We start from the raw sequence: 22914 nt of genomic DNA, 5'->3' as shown, positions 1-22914 counted from the left end.
AAAAACTTTTACTGCTATTTAGGAGAACTCTTAGTGGTAAGATAAAATGTTTTGTGAATATGGGCCCAGGTCTTCTAAAGCCATATGCCATAGCTCTTAAATCTCTGTCTTGGTTCGGTTCATTTTAAACATCACATGAAGGTCACAAGAAGTCAAACATGGCATAAAATGTCTTGAAGCATCATATATATAAAAAAAATTGTTTAATTGTGTTTAAAATAGTTCATATATACAGTGTTTCTTTATTTCATTTTTGCTCTGCCGTACTGGATTCTGATTGGACAATCTTAGTATATTATATTATAAAAGTAAGCAATCCAATTTAGTATCACAAAATAAACACCAAAATAAATTTCATTTATACTGTATATATACACACACACACACACACACACACACACACACAATAAAATATTATTTTGAAATAAAGACTTGACATTATCCCTTATGTATGTTCTAATTAAAATTAAAATAATTTAATAATTATAAAACAATAATAATTGTACTTTTACAGTGGTACTGTGAAATACAATTATTATTATTATTATTATTATATTTTTCTTAAATACAGTGAAATATTACAATACAAACTATATCTTAATAATAATAATAATAATTATTATTATTATTATTATTATTGCAGCCAACCTAGAGCTTTTTTTTATAAATTACATTTTAAATCACTCATTGTTTTGTTTTTTTTATTCAGAATCACACTTTTTTCCCCCCAAAGCCATGCAGCCCTTTTTGTAAAGTTAGGTAAATGATGACAGATCTTTCATTTTGAGGTCAAATACTGCTTTAACTATAGTTTTGTTTTGAAATGTTTATCATATTGGAAACACACAGCCTTTTCTATTCAAAAAGATAGATAAGGCCCATTTACTTATCACAGATCATTGAAGACTGACTGTTTCAAGACTCAAGTCTCCTCGGAGTTCAGTGAGAGGGAGGGAGTTTGTGTTTGCTTGCTGGGCTTTGCATTTGTCTTTACGTTTAGGGAGTCACACTGCAGGAATAAAAAACAGCTGGGGATGTAATTCATCTCAGCTGAGGCTGAAACAGAAGCTGATCTTCTTTGTTGCTGAGCAGACAGACTGATGTTTCCCACTTTTGTATGGACAGTGCATATATGTGGCAGTATAATTGTGGTAGTGTATCCCATTGTTAAGATAATATCTTGGTTCTTAGAGGAACTCTCTTTCAGCTTGTGGCCCACAATTTCTCCACCCCTGTGTTCGTTCTGATACACACACATAGCTGGTCATCATCCTGCAAAAACAATGTGGTTTCAGGCATCCTTACTCTTGTTATTTGAAACTCTGTCAGCACATCCAAATATTCAGCGGTGGTTTCCAGACGTGGGTTTGCAGGGTACGCAGGCAAACTGCCCTGAATGTTAATAACACAGAGCAGCGGTTTGACATACATGGGCCTTAGGTATCTGTCTCCTCTCTGTCTCAGTGTTTCAATTGGTCAGTGACATGACACACATTGTTTGGTCTGGATATGCAAATGTATTCAAAAATACATTCAGAATTCCTACATATATAAACTTGAACGATGAATTCATTTAAAAAAACTTTGAGGAGACATAAAGATCGGTAACATATTCCCTCAATTAACTCCTAATTACTGCTTATTGATAGTAAGTAAGGTAGTTGTTGTTGTAGTATAGTTTAGGAATGGAGTAGGGTTAAGGAATCTAGAATATGGTCATGCAGAATAAAGCAATAATATGTGCTTTAAAAGTACTAATAAACAGCTAAGATGCTATAATACTCTGAAAATTGATTATTGGTTTCATCTTATCTCCCTTTTATATGCTTTTTGAAGTTGTTTTGTTTTGGTTTGGTTTGATTTTTTTTTTTTAGTTTAGTTTAGTGTTGTTGTTGTAGTTTTGTTTAGTGTTGTTGTTTTCATTGTTTTTTGTTTTGTTTCATTTAGTTTTGCTTCGCTTTGTTTCATTGTTTTTGTTTTCCCACCTTTTTTGTATTATTAAAAATGTATAACAAGGCAAGGTTAGTTCAGGTGGTAGAATATATAAATTGTTTAGTTTTTTTTACTATGAAAGGTGGTAAACATTTCTTGAAAATTTTATAAAAGTAAAAAACAAAAACAAAACAAATGAAACAAACATGAATACAAAGTTTGCGTTCCTAAGAACTGTCAGACTCTGTTCCATGTTTTGTCTGTGTCTTGCTCCCCAGGTGTTTGTTGATTTCATCCCAGGTGTTTCCCATGTGTTATTTCCAATGATCCCAGGTGTGTCTCCTTAGTCCCTCGTCATCCTGTGTTTAAAAGTCTGAGTCCTTTGTGTTAGTGTTGTCCGGTATTGTTTGTTTATGTCAATTCCCTTGTGCTATGTGTGATTCCCTGCGATGTAAATAAACTCCTTGGTTTGTACTCCTGGTTTCCTCGTTCCGTGCTCCTCACAGTAGCAACCCGTGACAAGAACTTGGCAGACTTTTTTTAGACTGGATTTTTAATAGCTCTTTACTGTGAACACTGACTGACCCTCTTCTTTCTCTCTCTCAGATAAGAAAACACCATGTAGGTCTTGCCTCAGATCTCCTTTGACAAGATATCCTGCACCTTTGCTAATCGGATTATCCGGCCATGTTAAAGAAAATCATTGTCAACTTGTTTGTTTCAGGCTATTTCAGAAATGTTTGTTGGAGAAGATAAGAAAAACACCACTTGAGGCAAACAATGAACTTCTGTTCACCTTTCTGTTTACCTGAAGACTTAAACAGGGGCATATGTGAGATACTTCAGGATGTTTTAAGCTTAGATAAGGCTTGGAGACAGTCGGGGAGAAGGAGATTTGCTCCCCAGGTGTGGGAACAATGACTTGTATCTGAAGGCCATGGGTGGATGGATGCAGTCGGGGGGCCTCAGTGAAGCTGTGCTAAAGGACAGAGAGGTCTGAGCAAGTAGGGCCAGCGTCTTAGTCACAATAAGTGAGGCGGCTGCTCTCGGCTGGGGTGGGGTGGTCGGGGGAGGGTGTGAGAGAGAAAGGCAGCAGCCCTGAAAATGGGGTGTGAATGCAGAATGGGACCAGTGGGATGTGACTTGCAGTAAATAGCTGTACTTTAGGGACCAAATTGTGTACAGACGTTGTAAAACCTGAGAAAATCTCCCACTGGGGAAATCCTCAAAGGTTAAAATGGTTTATTAATAAAGTTATTTTTTAAAATTCTAAATATATAATAAGTTCGTTTTTAGAAGCAGGATGTTGGTTGGGGTTAGTCTGAAGTAAGTACGATCAGCTTTATATAGGCTAAAAACTCTGGTTATGGTATGTCCACATTTAGATAGCTAAACATTTGTGTCTTCAGACTTTTACTAGAAATATCCACATATGAACTGACGTTTCTGTGATATTATGTTTTCATAGTTCTGATATGTCCTTTAAGTGACATTTGTGGCTATAGTCCGCATCTAGCGTGAAAAGCTCTATGTATAAGTATATCAGTACTTTTGTCTTGTTTAGAATAAAAAAAAATACAAAAATAAAAAGATCTAAACATATTTAAAACTAAATGAATTTATTCAATAAGCAAATTGCATTAAAAAAAATTTTTTTTAAGTATTTGTTTTGACATTGTTTTGAGTATAATTTAATATGGCAGAATAAATTTATTTTATTTTGGTCTAGTGGCAGATTTTTTCACATTTTTCAAATGCAAGCTCAATTTCATGACTTCATATGAAAGTTTTACTTCATAACAAAGCGCATTGCTCATAAGTATCGTTGCATTCTCAGAATTGCCACAAGGGGAGCCATAGTAGCGCAAGTTGTCTTCTTCTGTGGTCGGTTTTAATTTTTTGGTCAATTCATGGGTTGAGGGTTTTGCTGATTAGCATGGCTGTTAGCCCCTGCTGGAAGATGTAATAGCTGCAGCATCTGGGTCCAGCATCTTTCCGTACGGAGCCTCGCACATGATATGCAAGGGGAAAAAATATTGAGAAAAAGAAATAATAAAACATTGCCATGATTAAATTAAAACAATGGAATGAAATCACAATTAATGTCCGATTATTACATATTAAGTAGTAGTTAATCACATTAACACAGTATGTAATTGCCGTACACTTTACTCCCATATATATGCGATTCATTCAGTCAGCAGATTTCTCCACAATGTACTTTCTCCAAAATGCTGCTGTAATGATCATGTCATCTGAGGACTATACTTAACTAGTTTTGCTTTATTTGATGTTTGATTCATTAAGGGTTTGATTCATTGCTCTTACATGATACTGCAGGGTTTCTTTGCGCATTTATGTACATACACAATCGAAAACGGCGCTGATATATATACTGTATATACATTGTGTCCAAGAGCATAATCTACGGAAGTCCACATGTCAGACTAACAGGAAACTATGCTTCTAAACACAGGTTGAGAGCTGTATAATCCTTGAACTTTGTTGGTAATGACTGAACTATTGTTGGCTATTGATGCTTTTGAGAAACTCTCTCCTGAGCAAGTTACTCAAACTAGTGAGCTGCTTGAATAATAACACATAAAGATTAAAGACACACACATTTGAAGGGAAATCTATCACCCCCTTGAGGTCTGTTACCAATAGAGTGCAACTCTCAGGTTCAGGGAGTAAAAATGCCATTCAGTTTTTCCATAGGGAAATTGATTTTTAAAGATAACTTATAAACCTTTAAAGACAGATCTGCTGTGAGCTCCAAGGTTGTTTATCGATGGTATATGCATTTGTTGAAGCCATCAGTTCTCATTATTTCAACTTAGGTTTTAAATAATCGCATTTAACAGTTGAATCCTTTGTGAACCAATCAGACGAGCCAAACAAGCGCTGAGCTCCAGCCATTCCCATGAAGCACTGCAAATGATATATGATATATATGCATATTTTTCAATAAAATTAAAATATATGTATTCTATATATACACAATCAACAACTTTAAATGGATATTTCTCCATAATTTTTAATTCAATTAAGTCATTCACAATGGTTCATGGGATTGTAGTTCTCATTAAAGACAGTTTGTACGAACAGTTTGTACTGTTTTGATTCTCCTTGTAGCTGGTTGGCTTGGTTCAGGGCTTATAGCACTTTAACAAAGACATTTTAAAAATCTAATACACTCTATTCAAAATCAGACATTAGTATGTACTAAACCTAAACCTCATTAAATTATTAGTGCATCTTGTTTTAAGCAGTGCTTAGTGTTATTTATTGAACAAAGATAGTGATTAAGGATAAGATTTGTGCGGTTTTGAGGTGAAATTCAGAAAACCATGTCTCATTGCTCACTCAATCACAAACACACCGTGAGCTCCGAGGCTAACCCATCTCGGGTGTTGTTGACATAGCCAGACCCCCTCCAGCAGTAGCTGTGCCACTGACCTCATACCGCTGAGGGGAGGGAGACAAGTGATGAGGTTGTTGTGTAGCAGCTTCACCCCTGATCCCTCGCCAGCGTCTCTCTCCTCCACCAGTCACTCGCCAAGGACGTGGAAATCCTATAATAACCTGTCTCCACGGCACCCCACCAGCCCAGCTCCCTACTTCCCAGATGTTTCCAATTAAAAAGGAGGCCTTTCAGTCCGAGCCTATTTTCTGCATGCTGAGAGAAAGAGTGAGAGAGAGACAGAGAGCAGGTTGCAGAGAGATAGAAAGGCTGAAGGGAGGAAAAAATTACTTTCTTTTAATACAAAAAGGCCGTTGAGGGCAGAGAGTGACATTTAAAAAAAGTCACAGTGGCTGGACGCTTGTTTTGATCGCGGATATCTGAGGAACGGAAGATGAGAAGATGAATGGTATCACTCATATCTGAGTCAGACAAAGATTTTCAGATTAAAATCACGCCTGTGGTCACAAAATCTGGGTCTGTATTTTTTCAGTTGGTGTGGTGGCAGCCGCCGACAGGCTGTGTTTGCCACTCAAAACCTCAATGTTGCTACAAAAGAGATGGCCAGAAAGTAAAGAGAGGGAGGATTTTAAATGAATAGTTCACCCAAAAATGAAAATTGTGCCTTTATTTACTCTGCCTCACACACAAGTGTTCCACACACAAAGCTATTGTCTGGATTCAGAAGACTTGGAATATAGTACACAAGCCATACCTTTTGGTACTATTATATCGGACCAACCCAGTAATTTCTATTGTATGGAAAAGAGCAGCTTGGGCATTTTGCTAAATATCTTATTTTGTGCTACATTAAAAATTAATTAATGAATTGATGAATGAATGAAAGTACACCACCATTCAAACATTTGGGATTAGTAATATATATATATATATATTTTTTTAAAGATGCATTAGTTTGATTAAAAATATAATAAAAACAGCAATATTGTGAAATATTATTACAGTTTAAAATAATTATTTTCTAAATGCCATAAAATGCCTTTTATTCCTGTGATGGTGAAGAATTTATTACTTATTTGAAATGTGTTTATAACTTTACTTTATTTCACTTTAGATCAATGTAATGTATCCTTGCTGAACAAAGTATAAATAAATAAATAAATAAATAAATTCTTACTGACCCCAAACTTTTGCATTTGCAAAACTTTTGGTTTTGTGCATTAATAATTCATAATTTCAGGGGTTTTTGGGTGAGCTATCCATTTAACAACCATTTTTACAAAACCATTCAATAACTTTTGTATTGTTAACTTATTTGTCAGTAAAGTCTCGCTCCTCTCAGTTCTCTTTACTGTAATGCAGAATCTCATTCTCTGTACAGTTAATTAATAATTAATTAATTGTAATACAGTAAGAAATTAAAAAAATATATTTTAAAGTACTGGGCACATTATAGTAATAAGAATATGGAAGAAAAATTAGCTTAACTGTTTTTAATACGTCACAATGCAAATAAATAAAAAGTTATTTCTTTCTAACATGGACATATTTTTTGTGAGATTCAACTTAGTTTAAATGCATATGAATAGTTTTTCATATTCTTGCAAAGACAATCCACTTTATGCATTATGAAGTAAGTTAATGGGCCATGTTTTATCCTTTGCTTTCCATGAAAATGTATTTGAGAGCCATAACATGTAATAGGTTGTATGGGGAATAGCTTGTTTGGAGTTAGTGATTTTGCCTATTTTCCTATGATTCGGTCAGTGCTGATGTGGTATGGTGGCCTAGAGCATTCTTCAAAGTAGTATTGCCAGCCATGTGAAGCTGTGCCAGTGCGGTTTAGCTTTCAACTTCTGCGAGATCAATGCATCTACAAATGTGGGTCATCAGCAAGGCTGCAGAGAAGCTGCCTGCAGAATTACACAAAAAGTTCTGCAGGATTTACATTCCTCAGTCAATGTATGCACCTCTTACACCCCATTGTGTATTTGTTTACTAAATATATTGTCTAATTTGATTATGCTTTTTTCTATCAATACATCTGACGGATGTGCATTGGAATTACATTGATTTCCCCCAACAAACAGAGCCGGAAAATTGAAAAGAGCTGCATAGATACCATGTGAGCTGTCCTGAGAACAGTCACAGCAGGATAACAATGATTCGTTGACTGTCTGATGTTCTCAGTTGGCCCGCATGCAATCCACAGTCACAGAATTCAAAAGCTTGATAACATCATCAACATGAAAACCTGAGTCACCAGCAATACCGATAAATCTCGTCGTCATTGACAAACTTGTAGACATGCACCACGCCTTCTATGTTCGTTTCTCTGCTTTGGCTGATTATAATTTCATTTTCCCTCAGAATTCCCTCTTTTTACCATACTAAATCAATCCTAAATAATTTCACCCCACAATCAGTGCAGAACATGCAAAAACAGTCCACAGTTCCGGCAAGCGCCTTGTCATCATGCACCGACTTCAAATGACCCTGAACAATTTTAACAAAGAGAGTGTTTTACTGCTGCTGACCTATCATTAATAGGAGTGTAATTGAGTTTTCTCTAAGGTTGTGGCTTAAACATTAGTACACAATCTAAAATGCATTAAAAGCTTGTTAATGTGTTTTTTTCACGTGTCGATAAAGCAGCCTTTGTTCTCACATGGCCTCAAGCTCACAATCTCAGTGTGTTTTCTTTGGCAGCTTGGGCGCTGGTGGATCTGAGGATGGAGGACACTGTAGAGGTTTACATGGACAAGTCTGCAGAAATCCCCTGCCTGTATACCTTCACCGAGCAGCCCATGATGGTCATAGTCCAGTGGTTTGTGGTGAGTCCTGAAATCTCTCAGGCTCTTTCACACTTTTTGATTTAAAGGGATAGTTCACCTTCAAATTCCTTTTATTTCTTTTCCAAACCGATACAATCTCCGTTCATCTTCGAAACACAATTGAAGATATTTTTAAAGAAACCTAGAAACCTTATGTCCATGCATTAAAAAGTCCACGCAGCCAAAATTTTGACACTTCAAAATGTTCGCAAAGGCACTGTAAAATAATACATATGAGTCAAGCAGTTTAATACAAGTGCTCTAAAGAGACACATTTGTATGGAAGTTTGTTTCCACTACTAAATAAATTTTGACTTTTTATCTCACAATTCTGACTTTTTTTCTTGCAATTTCTCAGAATTGCATGTTTATATCGCACAGTTCTGACTTTATAACACATTTGCAAGTTATAAAGTCAAAATTGTGAGATATAAACTCACAATTGTAAGAAAATAGTCAGTCTTTTTTCCCCTCAGAATTGGACTTTATAACTTGCGATTGCAAATTTATATCTCACATTTCTGAAAAACGAGTAAAAAAGCCAGAATTGCGAGATATAAACTCACAATTGCGAGAAAAAAAGTAAAAATTGCAAGATTTAAACTCACAAATGCGAGAAAAGAAGTCAGAATTGCGAGTTTATGTCTCGCAATTCTGACTTTATTTCTCACAATTGCAAATTTACGAGGATGAATAAATTATGACAGAATTTCCATTTTTGGGTCAACTAAAGGCCCGTTCACACCAAGCACGATAACTATAAAGATAACGATAAAGATATAGTTCTAAAAATCGTTCTCAATATTAAAGAATAGCATAGTTCACACCACAACTATAACGATAACGATACAGAGGAACGATATCGTTGTGATCACTTTCAAAACTATTTTTTTCCAGCTGATGAACGATAAAACACTGACAGCCAATCAGAATCCATCCTGCTGTAACAAGCTCAAGAATTTAAAGCAGCAGACGCATGTGCTCTTAGAATAAACAGACGATATCGTTCGCTGGTGTGGACACTAATATCTTTATAGTTATCGTTCTTGGTGTGAACGGGCCTTTAGACTTTAATGTTTCTGGATATGTAGATATGCGGATATGTGTGCTCAGGCTTCACCTGGCTGACGTAAAAATGATTAAAATGTCCCTTGGACTTACATTTGAATGAGGGACTCGAGTCATATCTACAGACCATTTACCAAGTTTTACTTCCCATCATCCTCAGCGGGAACGTGAAGGTCATCGGGTCCGAATCTCATTCAGCGATCTGACCATGCAGAAGGTGGATGAGAACACGACCTACAGCGATCGTATCAGTGTGCGATCCAGCAGTGATGGAGAAACTCTGACCATTCAGGATGTTAAGCTGTCTGATGAAAGAGAGTTTTTCTGTCAGGTCAGTGGATTGTCAGCAGGCAGTGAAGAGGGCAAGACTGTCTTGAAGGTTTTTGGTAAGTCTCTTCTCGCTAAACGGCTTGTTGCTTCTTTTCCTTCATTTATATGTAAATGTGAACTTGCTGTTTTCAGACCCCCCAGAGCCTCCCGTCATTGAAGGTGTCCTCTCTGGAGTTTCTGTGTCCGGTGAATCCCCAGCTAAGGTACATCACGCTCTCAGATTCTCTCTGTGTGCATATATAATGTTTGTGTCAGTTATTTATGGTGGGTTTAAGCTGACACATTTTTTTTATTTGGTTAGATTGCATCTTGTGAGACCAGAGAAGGCTTTCCCAAGCCGAACATCACATGGTACCGTGATCACATCCCCATCCACCCCACTAGTGGCTGTGAGTAAAAAACACACAGATTTATTATCTATGTATTTTTGTCTATATATTATTATCATTGATTTATCTTTATAATTCAGTATAATATAATTTTAAGTTATTTTATGTCATATTAATAATTTTATTTTATATGAATTAATTTGTATACAACCGTCCTAAAGTTTGGGGTCAGCAGGTTTTCTCTTATATTCTTGAGAGGTGTGTAATGCTAACAAAGGCTGATTTATTTAATCAAAAAGAAAAGGAAGACTCTAATATTGCAAAATATTTTTACAATTGAATTTACTAACCATTTTTATATATTTTAAAATTTAATTTATTCCTGTAGTGGCAAAGCTGAATTGTCAGCAGCCGTTACTCCAGTCTTCAGTGTCACATGATCCTTCAGAAATTATTCTAATATGCTGATTTACTTCTAAAGAAACATTTCTTCTTACTAAAAATGTTGAAAACAGTTGTGCTGCTTAATATTTTTGTGGAAACCATAATACCTCTTTAAGGATATATATAAAAAGAACACAATTTATTTGAAATATAAATCTTTTGAAACAATGTAAAAGTCTTTGCTGTCACTTGGTCAGTTTAAATCATTCATCAGTTTCTGACCCCAAACATTTTTTGTAACAGTATGTAAGTATATAAATATTCATTACCCCTGCTGGAAAATCTAGAAAAACCAAACCTAAAGTAAACATCAAATCAAAACTGACCTTATTTACTTTCTTAATACAAATTCCTTGTCATATTGTGCATGACTCATCAGTGCACATTATACAAAGAAAAACGGATTTATGTGTGTCATTTTACATTAAAGTACAATAACTTGCTTCAGATCTGAGACTAGAGATGTACATATGTTAAAATTCTAATAAGCCAAAAATTATTTTTTTATGTTGTGGTCATTAACTGATAAGTGGCGATAAATAAATAGCAAATTTGGTGCAAATTTTGGTTCTTGTCCAACCTAAAAGCTGAAATTAATTGTTTTAAATGCCACAAAAGAATATAGGCATCACAATATTATAATGTACAGAGATTTGATATTTGAAATTTGCTAAAGATTACATTTAACCTTGTAATTTTAAGTGAGTGTTAGATGACAATCAAGGTAATCTATATGTAAAATATGGTAAATGAGCATGCACAATTAATTATCTAATATCTTAATAGCTTATATTGATTAATTAGAAAAATCGTTATTATTCACAATTCACTAATGGCCAATTAAGAAAATCCCATTCTGAGTTGCAGACACATTTGATGTTGACTTGAGAGCAGTAGCTGGTTATTAGGTCATTAGCTGGTCCAGGCTGTATTCGATGTTTGGTCAGCTGGACTGCCATTTGGTGGAATCTGTATCAGCCTGGTAGACCATCTTGGTCAAGCTGTTTTGAGCTGGTAGGCCACACTAGACAAGCAACAGTGTTCCAAAAACCAGCTAGACTCCTTAAGATGGTATGCCCTGTTTTTTTCCAGCAGGGTTTATATGAAGAATTAAGATCTGTTTCCTCTTAAAGGTTGCCACTAATGTGTGTGTGTGTGTGTGTGTGTGTGTGTGAAAAATTTAATATGAAAAAAAAAAAACCTTTGGTTGGTCTTGGGTTATACATGTCTAGGACGGTCTGGGAATGAAAAAGTTTGGGAACCCGTGCTTTAGTGTAAGAAAACATGATTGTGGCAGTTCCTGCTCAATAAATCATTAAAAAAAAATCTAAATAATAAAATTATGTTTAATGATTTTGTCATAGAACACTTGTGGTTCTGTGATTATTGACCTTAGCATTTTCCTTTTTGCTTAAGTATTGTTACTTCATCTTTTTCATTTGGCTTTTTATGGTTTTGTCTGATTGTTCTATCTATATGCTGAAGTAAAGACTTGTCTTTTGATGCAAAATCCGTGTCCAGTGTGGTATCTTCACTTCATGGGCTCCATCCAGTTCTTGTCATCAGTAGTGAGTGGAGAGTGAGACTCTCTGCACAAAGACTCAAGGCTGATTTTGACGCTGGGGAACTTCCTTGAAGCCCAAGCAGTTTCTGGCAGAGAACAAGAAAAATATATAATATTAATAATGTTGCAGACCCCGGCTCAGACCCAGCTGACCAGTTTACTGTAAAACCAGATGAAGTGAGAAGAATGGGAGAGTTGCATCTGGTCTTTTACAGCTCCTCTGCTGATATATTTTTACAATAAGTAAGTCCATTTCAATTACAAACAATTGATTTTAAAGCATTATTTCTGTCTTCCGTCTGTCACATTAGTGTCATCAACATCTAAATAAATAAACTTTTTTTTAAAGGGGTCACCGGATGCCTATTTTCCACAAGTTGATATGATTCTTTAGGGTCTTAATGAAAAGTCTATAACATACTTTGGCTAAAATTTCTCAATGGTAATGTAAAACAACACACTTTTTACCCTGTCAAAAACAATTTTTTTCACAGCAACTCGTTTTGTTGCATGTCTCTTTAAATGCATTAAATGCCGCATTTAGCCGCGGAACTTGATAACTAGCATGCAAGGAATGGCGATTTGCAAAGATTCATAAAAAACCGTATACTCATTTCTTCTGTAGGTGAGGCTGTGATAAAACGCCAGTGTCAATCAACAATCATGGGAGCAGCCTGGGTCTGTGTGACATCACATAGCCAAGAATCAGAGAAGGGCTTGATTTGAGAAAGGGGTCAAGATTTATGTGAATTATAAAAAAAAAAAATGTTTTATCATTATAGGGTGGATGTGTACACACACTGCTAACACACATTTATGTTCAAACAACATGTAAAAGTGAATTTTGCATCTGATGACCCCTTTAAATAAATCCTCTTTTCTTAATTTGACTTTCTTTAGTTAACATTTGAATACTCAACAGACATTTTAATTATGTCTGCACAATTAATATTAATATTAGCACTATTAATATTCATAAACACAGTGGGCCTCATTTACGAAACAAACATACAACAGAAAATTGGGTGTACGGTCGTTTCTGTGCAAAACTTGGAATTGACCGACAACCGAAGCTCATTGGTTGATCGTTAACCAGTAAGATTATAATGTTTTTTTGTTGTTGTTGTTGTTGTTTTTTGCTTTCAGGGCTTTATATGCCCTAATTGTGTGTGTGTGTGTGTGTTTCATGCCAGTGGCGAACATGGTAACTCTACTGACGAGGGAATCCAGTGGTCTATATACAGTGCAAAGTGAGTTGCATTATAAGGTGACCAAGGAAGACAAAGACGCCCACTTTTCCTGTGAAGTTAGCTATTTTGTCCCAGGAGCTGTCAGGACATCCGAGTCCAAAGGCATCAATATTACAGTTCACTGTAAGTCCATTTATGAATGAGAGTTTTTGATGAAGTGGAATGTGATATATTCAAACTCTTGCAGCTGTGACTAGCTAAATAACACTGCTTGAATGCATGGATTTTTGTTGTCTGTTGCATTGTGCTGGGTGCTGGTCTAAAATCCCACTTCACATACCTGCATATACATCATATTTGATCTCACTGGCTATGATTCTATCTTTTCACATAGTATTTTCACTTTAATTGTGGAAAAAACGAAATTATTTGAAGCTGATAGTAACACTTTTTTGCGAAGATAAGGTTATAAGAGCACATTAGATCTGACAGATCTGCCATGGTTTTGCAGAAAAGGACTTGTATTTTCTTGTTTCATGTTTTTTATATTTCAGATAGCTTTAGAATATCACAGACAGCACTGAGTAGATTACTTACAAATTGTAGCCCCTTACTGATTAAAGATTACATGATAAAAATTGTAATTAGTAATCTATTAGATTACACATGTTAAGTAATCTAATCAGACTACTTTTTTATTATTTTGTACCACACTGATATAAAAATAGAACGGTGACACACCTACAAGGTCTTTGCTTTGTCAGCACTGACTAAATAACTGAATATGACAATTATGTTGCCTTAGCAAGATACATTTGAATGAAATAAGATTCATGGCCCCTTGCTCTTTGTGTATGTGCATGTCATATAGACCCCACGACCAGTGTGGAGATATGGAAAGAATCGCCCGAGGGCTTGGTCAAAGAGGGGAACACAGTGGAGCTCCGTTGTCAAGGCGATGGGAACCCCCCAGCACCCATAATTTTCAACCGAGAACAAGTGAGAATAGCCTCTTTTTCCTCATTTATTTGGACACGTTTTTTTTCTGAATGGGAGGCTGTAAACCATTGAGAAGAAGCAGACATAGTAGACGTCTGGCCCAGACAATGTGCTTGATATGCTCAGGATGAACAGTATCATTACTGATTTGCAGCTTTAAGTGTGTGTTTAATACGCATTTGTTTTAATGACAATATGACAAAATGACAACAGTGGTTCTCAAATGTTTCAGATGGCAGAATTAAAGCAAAAATCAGAGAAGTACCAATGATCTCAAAACAACTACCTGCAGTTTTCAATAGCGCAAAAAAAATAAAATTTAGTCTATTCCAATCTATGCCAAAAAAGCCAGTCTATAAATGTGCCAAATTGCTTTTTTTACTGAAATACTGACATTTTTTTACTTTTATTTTTTTACTGAAATAACTAATTAATTAGCTAATGAACCTTAGATTGTTTCCTAGCTAAAACAAATTAGACTAAACCCCTACATACTCACATAAATGTCAGTGTTCAATAATGTTACACTCTTAAAAAAAAGGGTTCTTTGGGGTTCTATATAGAACCCTAGGGTTCTTTACTCAACTCCAAAGAACCCTTTATGCCAAAAAGGTTCTATATAAGGAGAAAGAACCCTTTTTGGCAAAAAAGGGTTCTTTGGGCTAAACCATGCTTCATGTATGTTTACACATTAGGCTATTTAAAATTATTATACTACATTGTATTTGTGTTTTTATTTCAATTTTACGTTGACACACCTTTATTCCGAAGAAATAAACTTAAAATTTACGTCTGCACTTTCAAGATTAATAGAAACTAATTGCCACGTGATCCTGTACACTGAAAAAATGCCTAACATCTAAATTAACTGGTTTTACTTAAGTCTACTATCACTGAATCAAACTATTAATTTATACCAACAAACTGATCAGGTAGAAATACATGTGTACTAGCAGTGTATAGCAATCTGGACAGTTTTATCTATTTATTAATAGGTACACGCTATAGTCTGCTATTTAATCAGCACAAAAACATGATTGCAAGTTAGTTATCATGCCATGTAACAGCTCTTTTATTGACGAGCAACATGCTCATATCGTACAGAGTTTCAGTGTTTCATTTAGATTCTAAAAGGCTATTCTTATAACTCATCCCTCCAAACAGATGCATAAAATTATCTTTGACATAAACGGCAAACAACTTGAACGTGTATTTATGCGCTGATCAGTTTTGTCCCGTCTGCACAGCGCCGCATTTCAGTCGCGTGCCTCTCGCGAGAGTGATCACTAATAAGCGCGCGATATGGAACCTTTTAGGGGTTCCATATATGAAGCGCCTGATAGAACCTTTTAAGGTTCTATATAGAACCTTTTCTTCTAAGAGTGTACACTACTGAAGTGAGACAAATTAACACTAATTAGTCCAGAAATAATGTTAAAATAATCATAGAGTTAATTCTTTGTCTTACATAATTAATCCATCAAAGAACCCAACGATGGTGCTTTTTGACAATTATATTACATAATTATAATATCTAATAATTTTTATATATATAGTTCTAATGGGTCTCTGAAGTGCAGTGCTATTTTAGTATTATTTACATAACATAATTTTGTTACATTTGTTGCTTTGTGTTTTAGTTTCAAAGCAACATTTCTAATTTTTGTTGAAGTTTTTCGTCTAATATTTATGTTTACATTTTATTTTATTTAAGCTTTATTTCAGTTAACAAAAATTTTTTTGTCTTATTTTTATTTAAGAATAGCAACACTGGTGAAGGCTATCAAGTGGTCCTCAAACCACAGTGGGAAAACACTGCTATAGAATGACTGCTAAATAGAGCTGTTGAATGCTTAGTTTAGCTTAATGACAAGTCAGACTTCATTCAAAAAACATAAAGGGATTGTATGATAATTTTACATTACTCACTGTATAATATTGTGGTTTTTGGACAAAAAACAGTTGTAATGTAGTTACCATTTTCCTCCCATCTTTACAGCTATTTGAGGCATCATTCACTACGTATTATTTTGTAATTACTTCAGCGTAAAAGAGAGAGAGATTTACATGTTTTTCTTAAAATTTAAATCAAATTCCATGAACAGACTAAAGATCACTTCATTTCAGTATGATAGGCATTCACACCGTTCTCTGTGTCCTGCTCATAACAGTCAGACGTGGAGCTGGATTCCTATCAGGGGCTGCTGGTTCTGAAGGAAGTGTCTCGGGCAGATAGCGGTGTGTATGAATGTCACTCTCTGGACTTGGATGCTGTGAACCATGATGAGGTGGTGGACACCCTACAGCTCACTGTGCACTGTGAGTTCAACTTTCAGCTTCTCATTTTTACACACAGATTTGGAAGCTAGAAAAAAAATGCACACCACTGTAATCTAATCATCTATCAGTATTGTTGCCAAATATGCTGACACCTAATAATGTTGAATAATTAACATTTACTCTACTATTCAAACGTTTGTGGTCAGCAAATTAATACTTTTATTCAGAAAGAGTGCATTAAAATGATCAAAAATGGCACTAAAGACATTTATAATATTACAAAATGTTCTATTTCTATTTCAAATGTATGCTGCTCTTTTGAACTTTCTATTCATCCATAAAATTACTGAAATAAAAAAATGTATTATGGTTTCCACAAAAATAATGGGCAGCACAACTTTTTTCAACATACTGATAATAATACAAAAATGCTTCTTGAGCAACAAATCAACATTAGAATGATTTCTGGAGAATCATGTGACACTGAAGACTGAATGACTGTTGAAACATATTTTAAATGACATTTTGAAATATATTAAAATATAAAACAATTATTTTAAATTGTAATAATGTTTCTCAGTATAACTGTTTTTACTGTATTTTTAATCAAATAAATGCAGCCTTGGTGAGCATAATAGACTTCTTTCAAAAACGATAAAAACATCTTACTGTGTGGTAGAGTATATTTATTAATTTAAGTAATTAAAGTAAGTAATATAAAAGTAATATAAGTAATTTAAATTAATAATTTAACATAAAGGAGCCAACATTATTAGCAGTAAGTTACACTCTTTATTGAAAAATGGTCACTAGCCTGCATTGTTCCACATTTGCTGTTTTGCAAAATACAGAAACTGTAATAAATTCCATCATTTTAATTCTAAAAATTTTAAGAATCTGAAAGAAAGAAAGATTCTGTTTTGCTTAAGCAATATGAAAGAAATACTTCAACCCAGAATAACAATTCTGTCATCATTTACTCACTGTCATTAAATGAAGCAGATATCATTTGAGTCAAGCTCACAGCGAGGCTTTTACTGGGAATTATTGACCTCATTGACCTTTATGTGTGTGCTCAGATCTGGACCCAGCTGTGGTGGTGCCCAAAGACTCGGAGGTCATGCTGAAAGGAGAGAGTCTGACAGCCACTTGCAATGCCCTGTCGTCGTTAGAGACCTCCACTGTGTGGTTTAAGGTAACACTGCAGTGTGATTCACGCATCCTTCGGCAGTCTAGTTTGGTCTTCCACATTCTGTTTAGAGCTTCTTCTCACCCCATCCGTTCTTTACTTAATTTGTTTGCACACGCTTGTTTGTGTAGGATGGGATTGAGGTCGGGAGAGGACACATAATGCAGCTGCAGGATGCCACGTTTGACACAGCTGGACAGTATGACTGTGAGGTGACTGTACCGTCTCTTCCAGGCCTGCTGACCAGCGGTTTTGTCCATATCATCGTACAGGGTGAGGAAGAGTGCATCGAGTGTTTCAAACTGCTGAAACTCAGCAAAAGAGCTTTAAAGGGGTCATATGATGCTGCTAAAAATAACATTATTTTGTATTTCCTCAGCGACCAGCACGGATCAGCTCCAGGCATGAAGAAGTGGATATCGTCCTCGTTTGGAAGGCCAAACAAAGTAGTTTCACTTTCACAACGAAACACACAGCTCCTTCACGATATGGCGGCGGGGGCAACAACAATACTACAGCGAGAATAAAAGTTACGCCTTCTTTCTTTGCGTGAACATCTGGGAGGCGTTATACAAATCTTCCCACATCGTGACGTAGACGTGGGGGCGTGTTAGAACGAGCCGTTTTAGGTAGGCGTGGTTGACTCTTAACTTTTATAAAGAATATCTCTTTGGATTTGAGACTTTAGTCTTTGCAACTTTACAGATCTTCTTTATGCACCAAGAGCTTGTAACACTCCAAGGAGAAAGAAAAAATTGAAATCACATCATATGACCCCTTTAACATCAGCATATATTTAGTTAAAATTGCTACTGGATCTATTCCTCCAGGCGCGCCTCAGATGAAGGATGCGGAGAGAGAGATTGAGCTGATGGAGAAAGTAGGGGGTTGGGTGAATTTGAGCTGTGAGGTGAGAGGTTACCCCAGACCCACCATCACCTGGAGCATCACCGGCAGTCAGGTAACACTGATTTCCTCTCAGCCCTCTGCTTATGTTACACTGAGCCATGGATTGACGCTTTTGTCTTGTTTGTGTGTGTGTGTGTGTGTGTGTGTTGTAGTCTCAGAGCTGGCGTGAGGTTGTTAAAAGAGAGATTGAGGATCAAGTCTACAGCATTGTGATGCTTAAAGTCACCACTGACACTGTTGCTGTCTGCAATTCAACAAACGACTTCGGAATAGAGACCAAGACTTACAGCATCAGGCGCAGTAAGAGTCGATTTCCCTTATTTACACGGCAGATCAGGACTTCCAGTTGATCATTAATAATAAATTGTATAATAGTAATGATTATTAATCACTATTATTAATCATGATCATAAATGTGACATTAAAATATAACTGACTAAATGTATTCTAATTATAAACATAATATTTATTTTAATATAAATGTAATATCTATACATAGATTACTATGTACAATTTTATACTTAGTGCTGTCAAAATTAGCGCGTTAGCACAGGCGATTAATTTTTTCAGTTTAACACGTTAAAAATGTTTAATGCAATTAACACAGGGGTGGAGCTAGTGTGGGCCAACCCACTCAACTGCTGCTGCTTCTGTCTCAAATGCAAAAAAAATGCGTTTATTTAGACGCAGAACGTCTTTATAACCGCATCAAACTGGAGACAGAGACGATACTGGCCTTCTGTCATAAAAAAAACATGCCATTAAACAAATATTTAAAATATACTGTCTTTATGTTGTTTGTACATTAATTTAAGGATTGAATGTGAAATTATTTCAATGAAAAAATATTTTAAAAATTGTAATATTAGGTGGAATTAATCATGATTAATCGTGATTAATTTCAGAAAAGATGTGCGATTACTTATTAAATTTTTTTAATCGATTGACAGCACTATTTTATACATTACTTATTTTATAGTAAAGTGTGAAATTGATAATATTTCATTTAATATTCATGTATGTATTTAATTTTTTATTAATTTTTACATTTGAATTTATTCTTCAAGTGTTTTGTCTGGTAATCAAAAATACATTAAAAACAGTAATATTGTGAAATATTGTTACAATTTAAAATAACTGTTTTCCATTTGAATGTTTTTTTCAAATGTCATTTATTCCTGTGATGGTAAAGCTGAATTTTCAGAATCATTACTCCGGTCTTCAGTGTCACATGATCCTTCAGAAATCATTCTATTATTATAAGTGTTAAAACCAGTTGTGCTGCTTAATATTTTTGTGAAAACGTACTGTTGTAATGTCTTTTTTTTTAAAGACATGTCTCATCATCAGATTTATAATATAATTTTAACCATGCAATTTATTTTGAACTTTTAAATTAATAGGATATGTTTGAATATTGGTTGTTTGGAATCAAAAATTATAATGTTGTCTGTTGTTTTCTCCCAGTTCCATTCTCCCAGACTCCAACAGCTAGAAAAACTTCAGGTAACATTTTTTTCCCTTTTCTGTCTCTCTATTTGTCTGTTAGAAAGGATTGTATGCTTTAAATCAACACCCAGTCCATTTCATCCCTGCAAAATCCAACCCTAACAAACAATGAAAGATCATCTAATGTACTTGAATAATTCATTGATTTGATATGGCAAAGCCTCCGCAGCAGCTAACCGCTTGGCTCTTCATGTCGGCCTCTGGGCATATTTAAAATTCTGTGTGAAGAAAAGTCATAGAGCAAAAAAAGCAAGCAAAAATTGAAGCAGACATTCATTCAGATAGCAGGGGCAGATCCAGCACAGAATGTTTTCCAAGATGAATGTATAATTAGTTCTATGCGAATATTTTAACAAATGTTTTGAAGTGCTGGGCAGCAACTGAGACTGTTAAACTATTATGGTGAAGATTGTGGTGGCGGCCTGCTGTTTTATTGAGTAGATTTAACTCATAAAATTCATTCCCAGACAATTGTTTGTCGTCTCTGTGTTTATTTATAGCATTTGATGACGCTTCCTCTGAATGGCGCACCTTAATTTTCTTTATTTGACTCTGAGGAATATGAGTCTCATTTCATTTTACTAAAACACTCTAATTATATGTTTCATACCAAACTCGTCTCATATACAAGGGCATGTGGCGTGCGTTTTGAATACAAATGTTGCTGCCTTTGTTAAAAAGTGCAGTGTAATGTGTCCTTTAGTGCTTTTTTGTGATTTAAGATGGTATTTCACTTTTGTATTTTGCCTGAAAGCATGTTAATTGCGTTTCAGCATGAATTAATTGTGTCTTGTTGAAATTCTAATAGTTAATTGGTTATTATACATCAGTCAGTCATACCAGTGTTGACATCTGTTGTTCTCTCTCTCCAGTTGATAATAGTGGAGTGATTATTGTGGTGATTATTGTCAGCATCCTGTTGCTGGCCATCCTGGGTAGTGTCTTCTACTTCCTGTATAAAAAGGGCAAGTTTCCCTGTGGACGATCAGGCAAGCAAGAAATGTATGTAATACCTTTTCCTTCTGTCCAGTTTATTAGTAAACATTAGTACAGGGTTTTCAAAGTGGGGTTAGGGGACCCTCGGGGGCTGCAAGGAAGTGCTGGGAAATCTGTAAACAAGATTAGAGAAAAACTACGGTGGCCGTGAAGTGCAAAACAAATCATAATTCTGAAAACAAAATAACAAATTACAAACGCAAATGCAAGTCTAAAAAACAAAATAACAATTCAGAAAACACAACAACAATTCAGAAAACATTATAACAAGTCAGAAAACACAATGACAAATTCGAAAACAAAATAACAAGTCAGAAAACACAACGACAAATCCGAAAACAAATTAACAAGTCAGAAAACACAACGACAAATCCAAAAACAAATTAACAAGTCAGAAAACACAACGACAAATCAGACAAACCGGAATAATTGTGAACTAATTCAATCATGAGCTTGTCAGCATCACTTCTTAATTATTAACATTTTTAAGTGAATTTTCATTTTTATTATTATTCTATGTTTAAGTTTGAACATCCATCCTTTGGTAAGAGTAGTAGTCACAATTTTAAAATGTAGCCGACTTATTTGGGGGATATCAAATTCATAAATTCGTTTCCACAAAGAACCCAATTGTTCACTTTTAAGACGTTACTGTTGTGATTAGTAATTCATTGGTTATTCTTTATTAATTGGTCATAGTTCACAAGTAGTTCTCAATGAGGATATTTTTATTTAATAATTATCAAATATCTAATAAGGAACTAGCTTTGTCCTAAATTTGCTACTACTTACTGCTTAGTTAATCTTGCTTCTCTATTAGTTAATAGTATTAAGTTAAGTGTTAATGTAGTATTACCTATTACTTCCTGCATAGTTACTTGTTAACAACGGGCCATTATTCTAAAGTGTTACTGTGTATGGGTGTGTTAATCTCTACAGCATTAATGCCTACAGCACCAAGGAGAAGACTAACAAAGATGACATCGTCGTAGAGATGAAGGCAAAAAAGACAGAGGAGTCTGTGCTACTGAAGGGCGTCAATGGGGAACAGAAACCTACCAATGACCAGGTAACCATATATACTTAACTCTTGTTCAAAGAACATAGCATTTATCATGATGAGATGACCACGAGGAGCCTCTCTATAACTTTATTATGTGGCGATTTTTCCTGGAATAAAGAACAGCACCCTTAACTCATAAGCGGAGACTTGTGGGCGACTAAAGATGGCGTCTGTACCTCCCTGCTGACCCAACAATCAAGTCTTAAGAGCTGGAGGACCTCTTGTGGAGCAGCCACCTCCTCTGGATAAAGTGGACTGTACTTTTGTATCTCGTGTGTGAGCAGCAGTATTCATGCTTGGATAAATGGGACGTAAGCGATAAAGGAAGATTGTTCTCTGTTCTTCATTGTTTTTCTTCAACCATCGACCAATTTCAAGACCACGAGTTTCATCCTTTAAACACAAGCAAAATGAATTACTGAGTAAAAACATTCTTACACTCTGTCAGCACCACATTGCATCCCAAACCAATAGAATGTTGCAGGGATGATATATTTTTGTAGGCCAAAATCTGGAAATGAGTTTCCGGTTCCATCATTCTTTTGGTTGATTGTCTGAAACAAGGTCTGTGGTTAATGCAAGCTGAGGGTATTCTATGACATCAAATACGGTAATCCAAAAGTCATTGGAAAAATCCTGTTGCGTTTTTGTCAATGAAACCAGGGTGATGCTTACTTCCGGGTCGGCCTACAAAAATATATCATCTCAAGCTGTTGCAGCAGGCGTGATGTTGCACGAATTAAAGGATTAGTTCACTTCCAGAATAAACATTTCCTGATAATATACTCACCCCCATGTCATCCAAGATGCTCATGACTTTCTTACTTCAGTCGAAAAGAAATTAAGGTTTTTGA

At 35.3% G+C, this 22914-nt stretch overlaps 1 protein-coding gene across 1 annotated transcript in view; it reads left to right on the top strand.

Annotated features, from left to right (window-relative positions):
• Positions 1 to 22826, top strand: part of mcama (melanoma cell adhesion molecule a) — a 63981-nt gene extending 41155 nt beyond the window's left edge. Inside the window, exons 2-16 of the mRNA XM_016490563.1 lie at positions 8066 to 8190; positions 9419 to 9644; positions 9721 to 9791; positions 9890 to 9977; positions 13119 to 13298; positions 13987 to 14114; positions 16286 to 16433; positions 17474 to 17589; positions 17715 to 17856; positions 18414 to 18544; positions 18645 to 18792; positions 19960 to 19998; positions 20874 to 21003; positions 21937 to 22066; positions 22179 to 22826. Coding sequence (XP_016346049.1) covers positions 8066 to 8190; positions 9419 to 9644; positions 9721 to 9791; positions 9890 to 9977; positions 13119 to 13298; positions 13987 to 14114; positions 16286 to 16433; positions 17474 to 17589; positions 17715 to 17856; positions 18414 to 18544; positions 18645 to 18792; positions 19960 to 19998; positions 20874 to 21003; positions 21937 to 22066; positions 22179 to 22199 — 1823 coding nt within the window. The 3' untranslated portion in view covers positions 22200 to 22826. The remainder of the gene's footprint in view (positions 1 to 8065; positions 8191 to 9418; positions 9645 to 9720; positions 9792 to 9889; positions 9978 to 13118; positions 13299 to 13986; positions 14115 to 16285; positions 16434 to 17473; positions 17590 to 17714; positions 17857 to 18413; positions 18545 to 18644; positions 18793 to 19959; positions 19999 to 20873; positions 21004 to 21936; positions 22067 to 22178) is intronic.
• Positions 22827 to 22914: the final 88 nt, after the last annotated feature.

Source organism: Sinocyclocheilus anshuiensis, unplaced genomic scaffold (genome assembly GCF_001515605.1).
Source record: "Sinocyclocheilus anshuiensis isolate Anshui unplaced genomic scaffold, SAMN03320099.WGS_v1.1 scaffold246, whole genome shotgun sequence".
Lineage (NCBI taxonomy): Eukaryota > Metazoa > Chordata > Actinopteri > Cypriniformes > Cyprinidae > Sinocyclocheilus > Sinocyclocheilus anshuiensis.
Note: the sequence above shows the minus strand (reverse complement) of the source record. Positions and strands in the feature narration are given on the sequence as shown.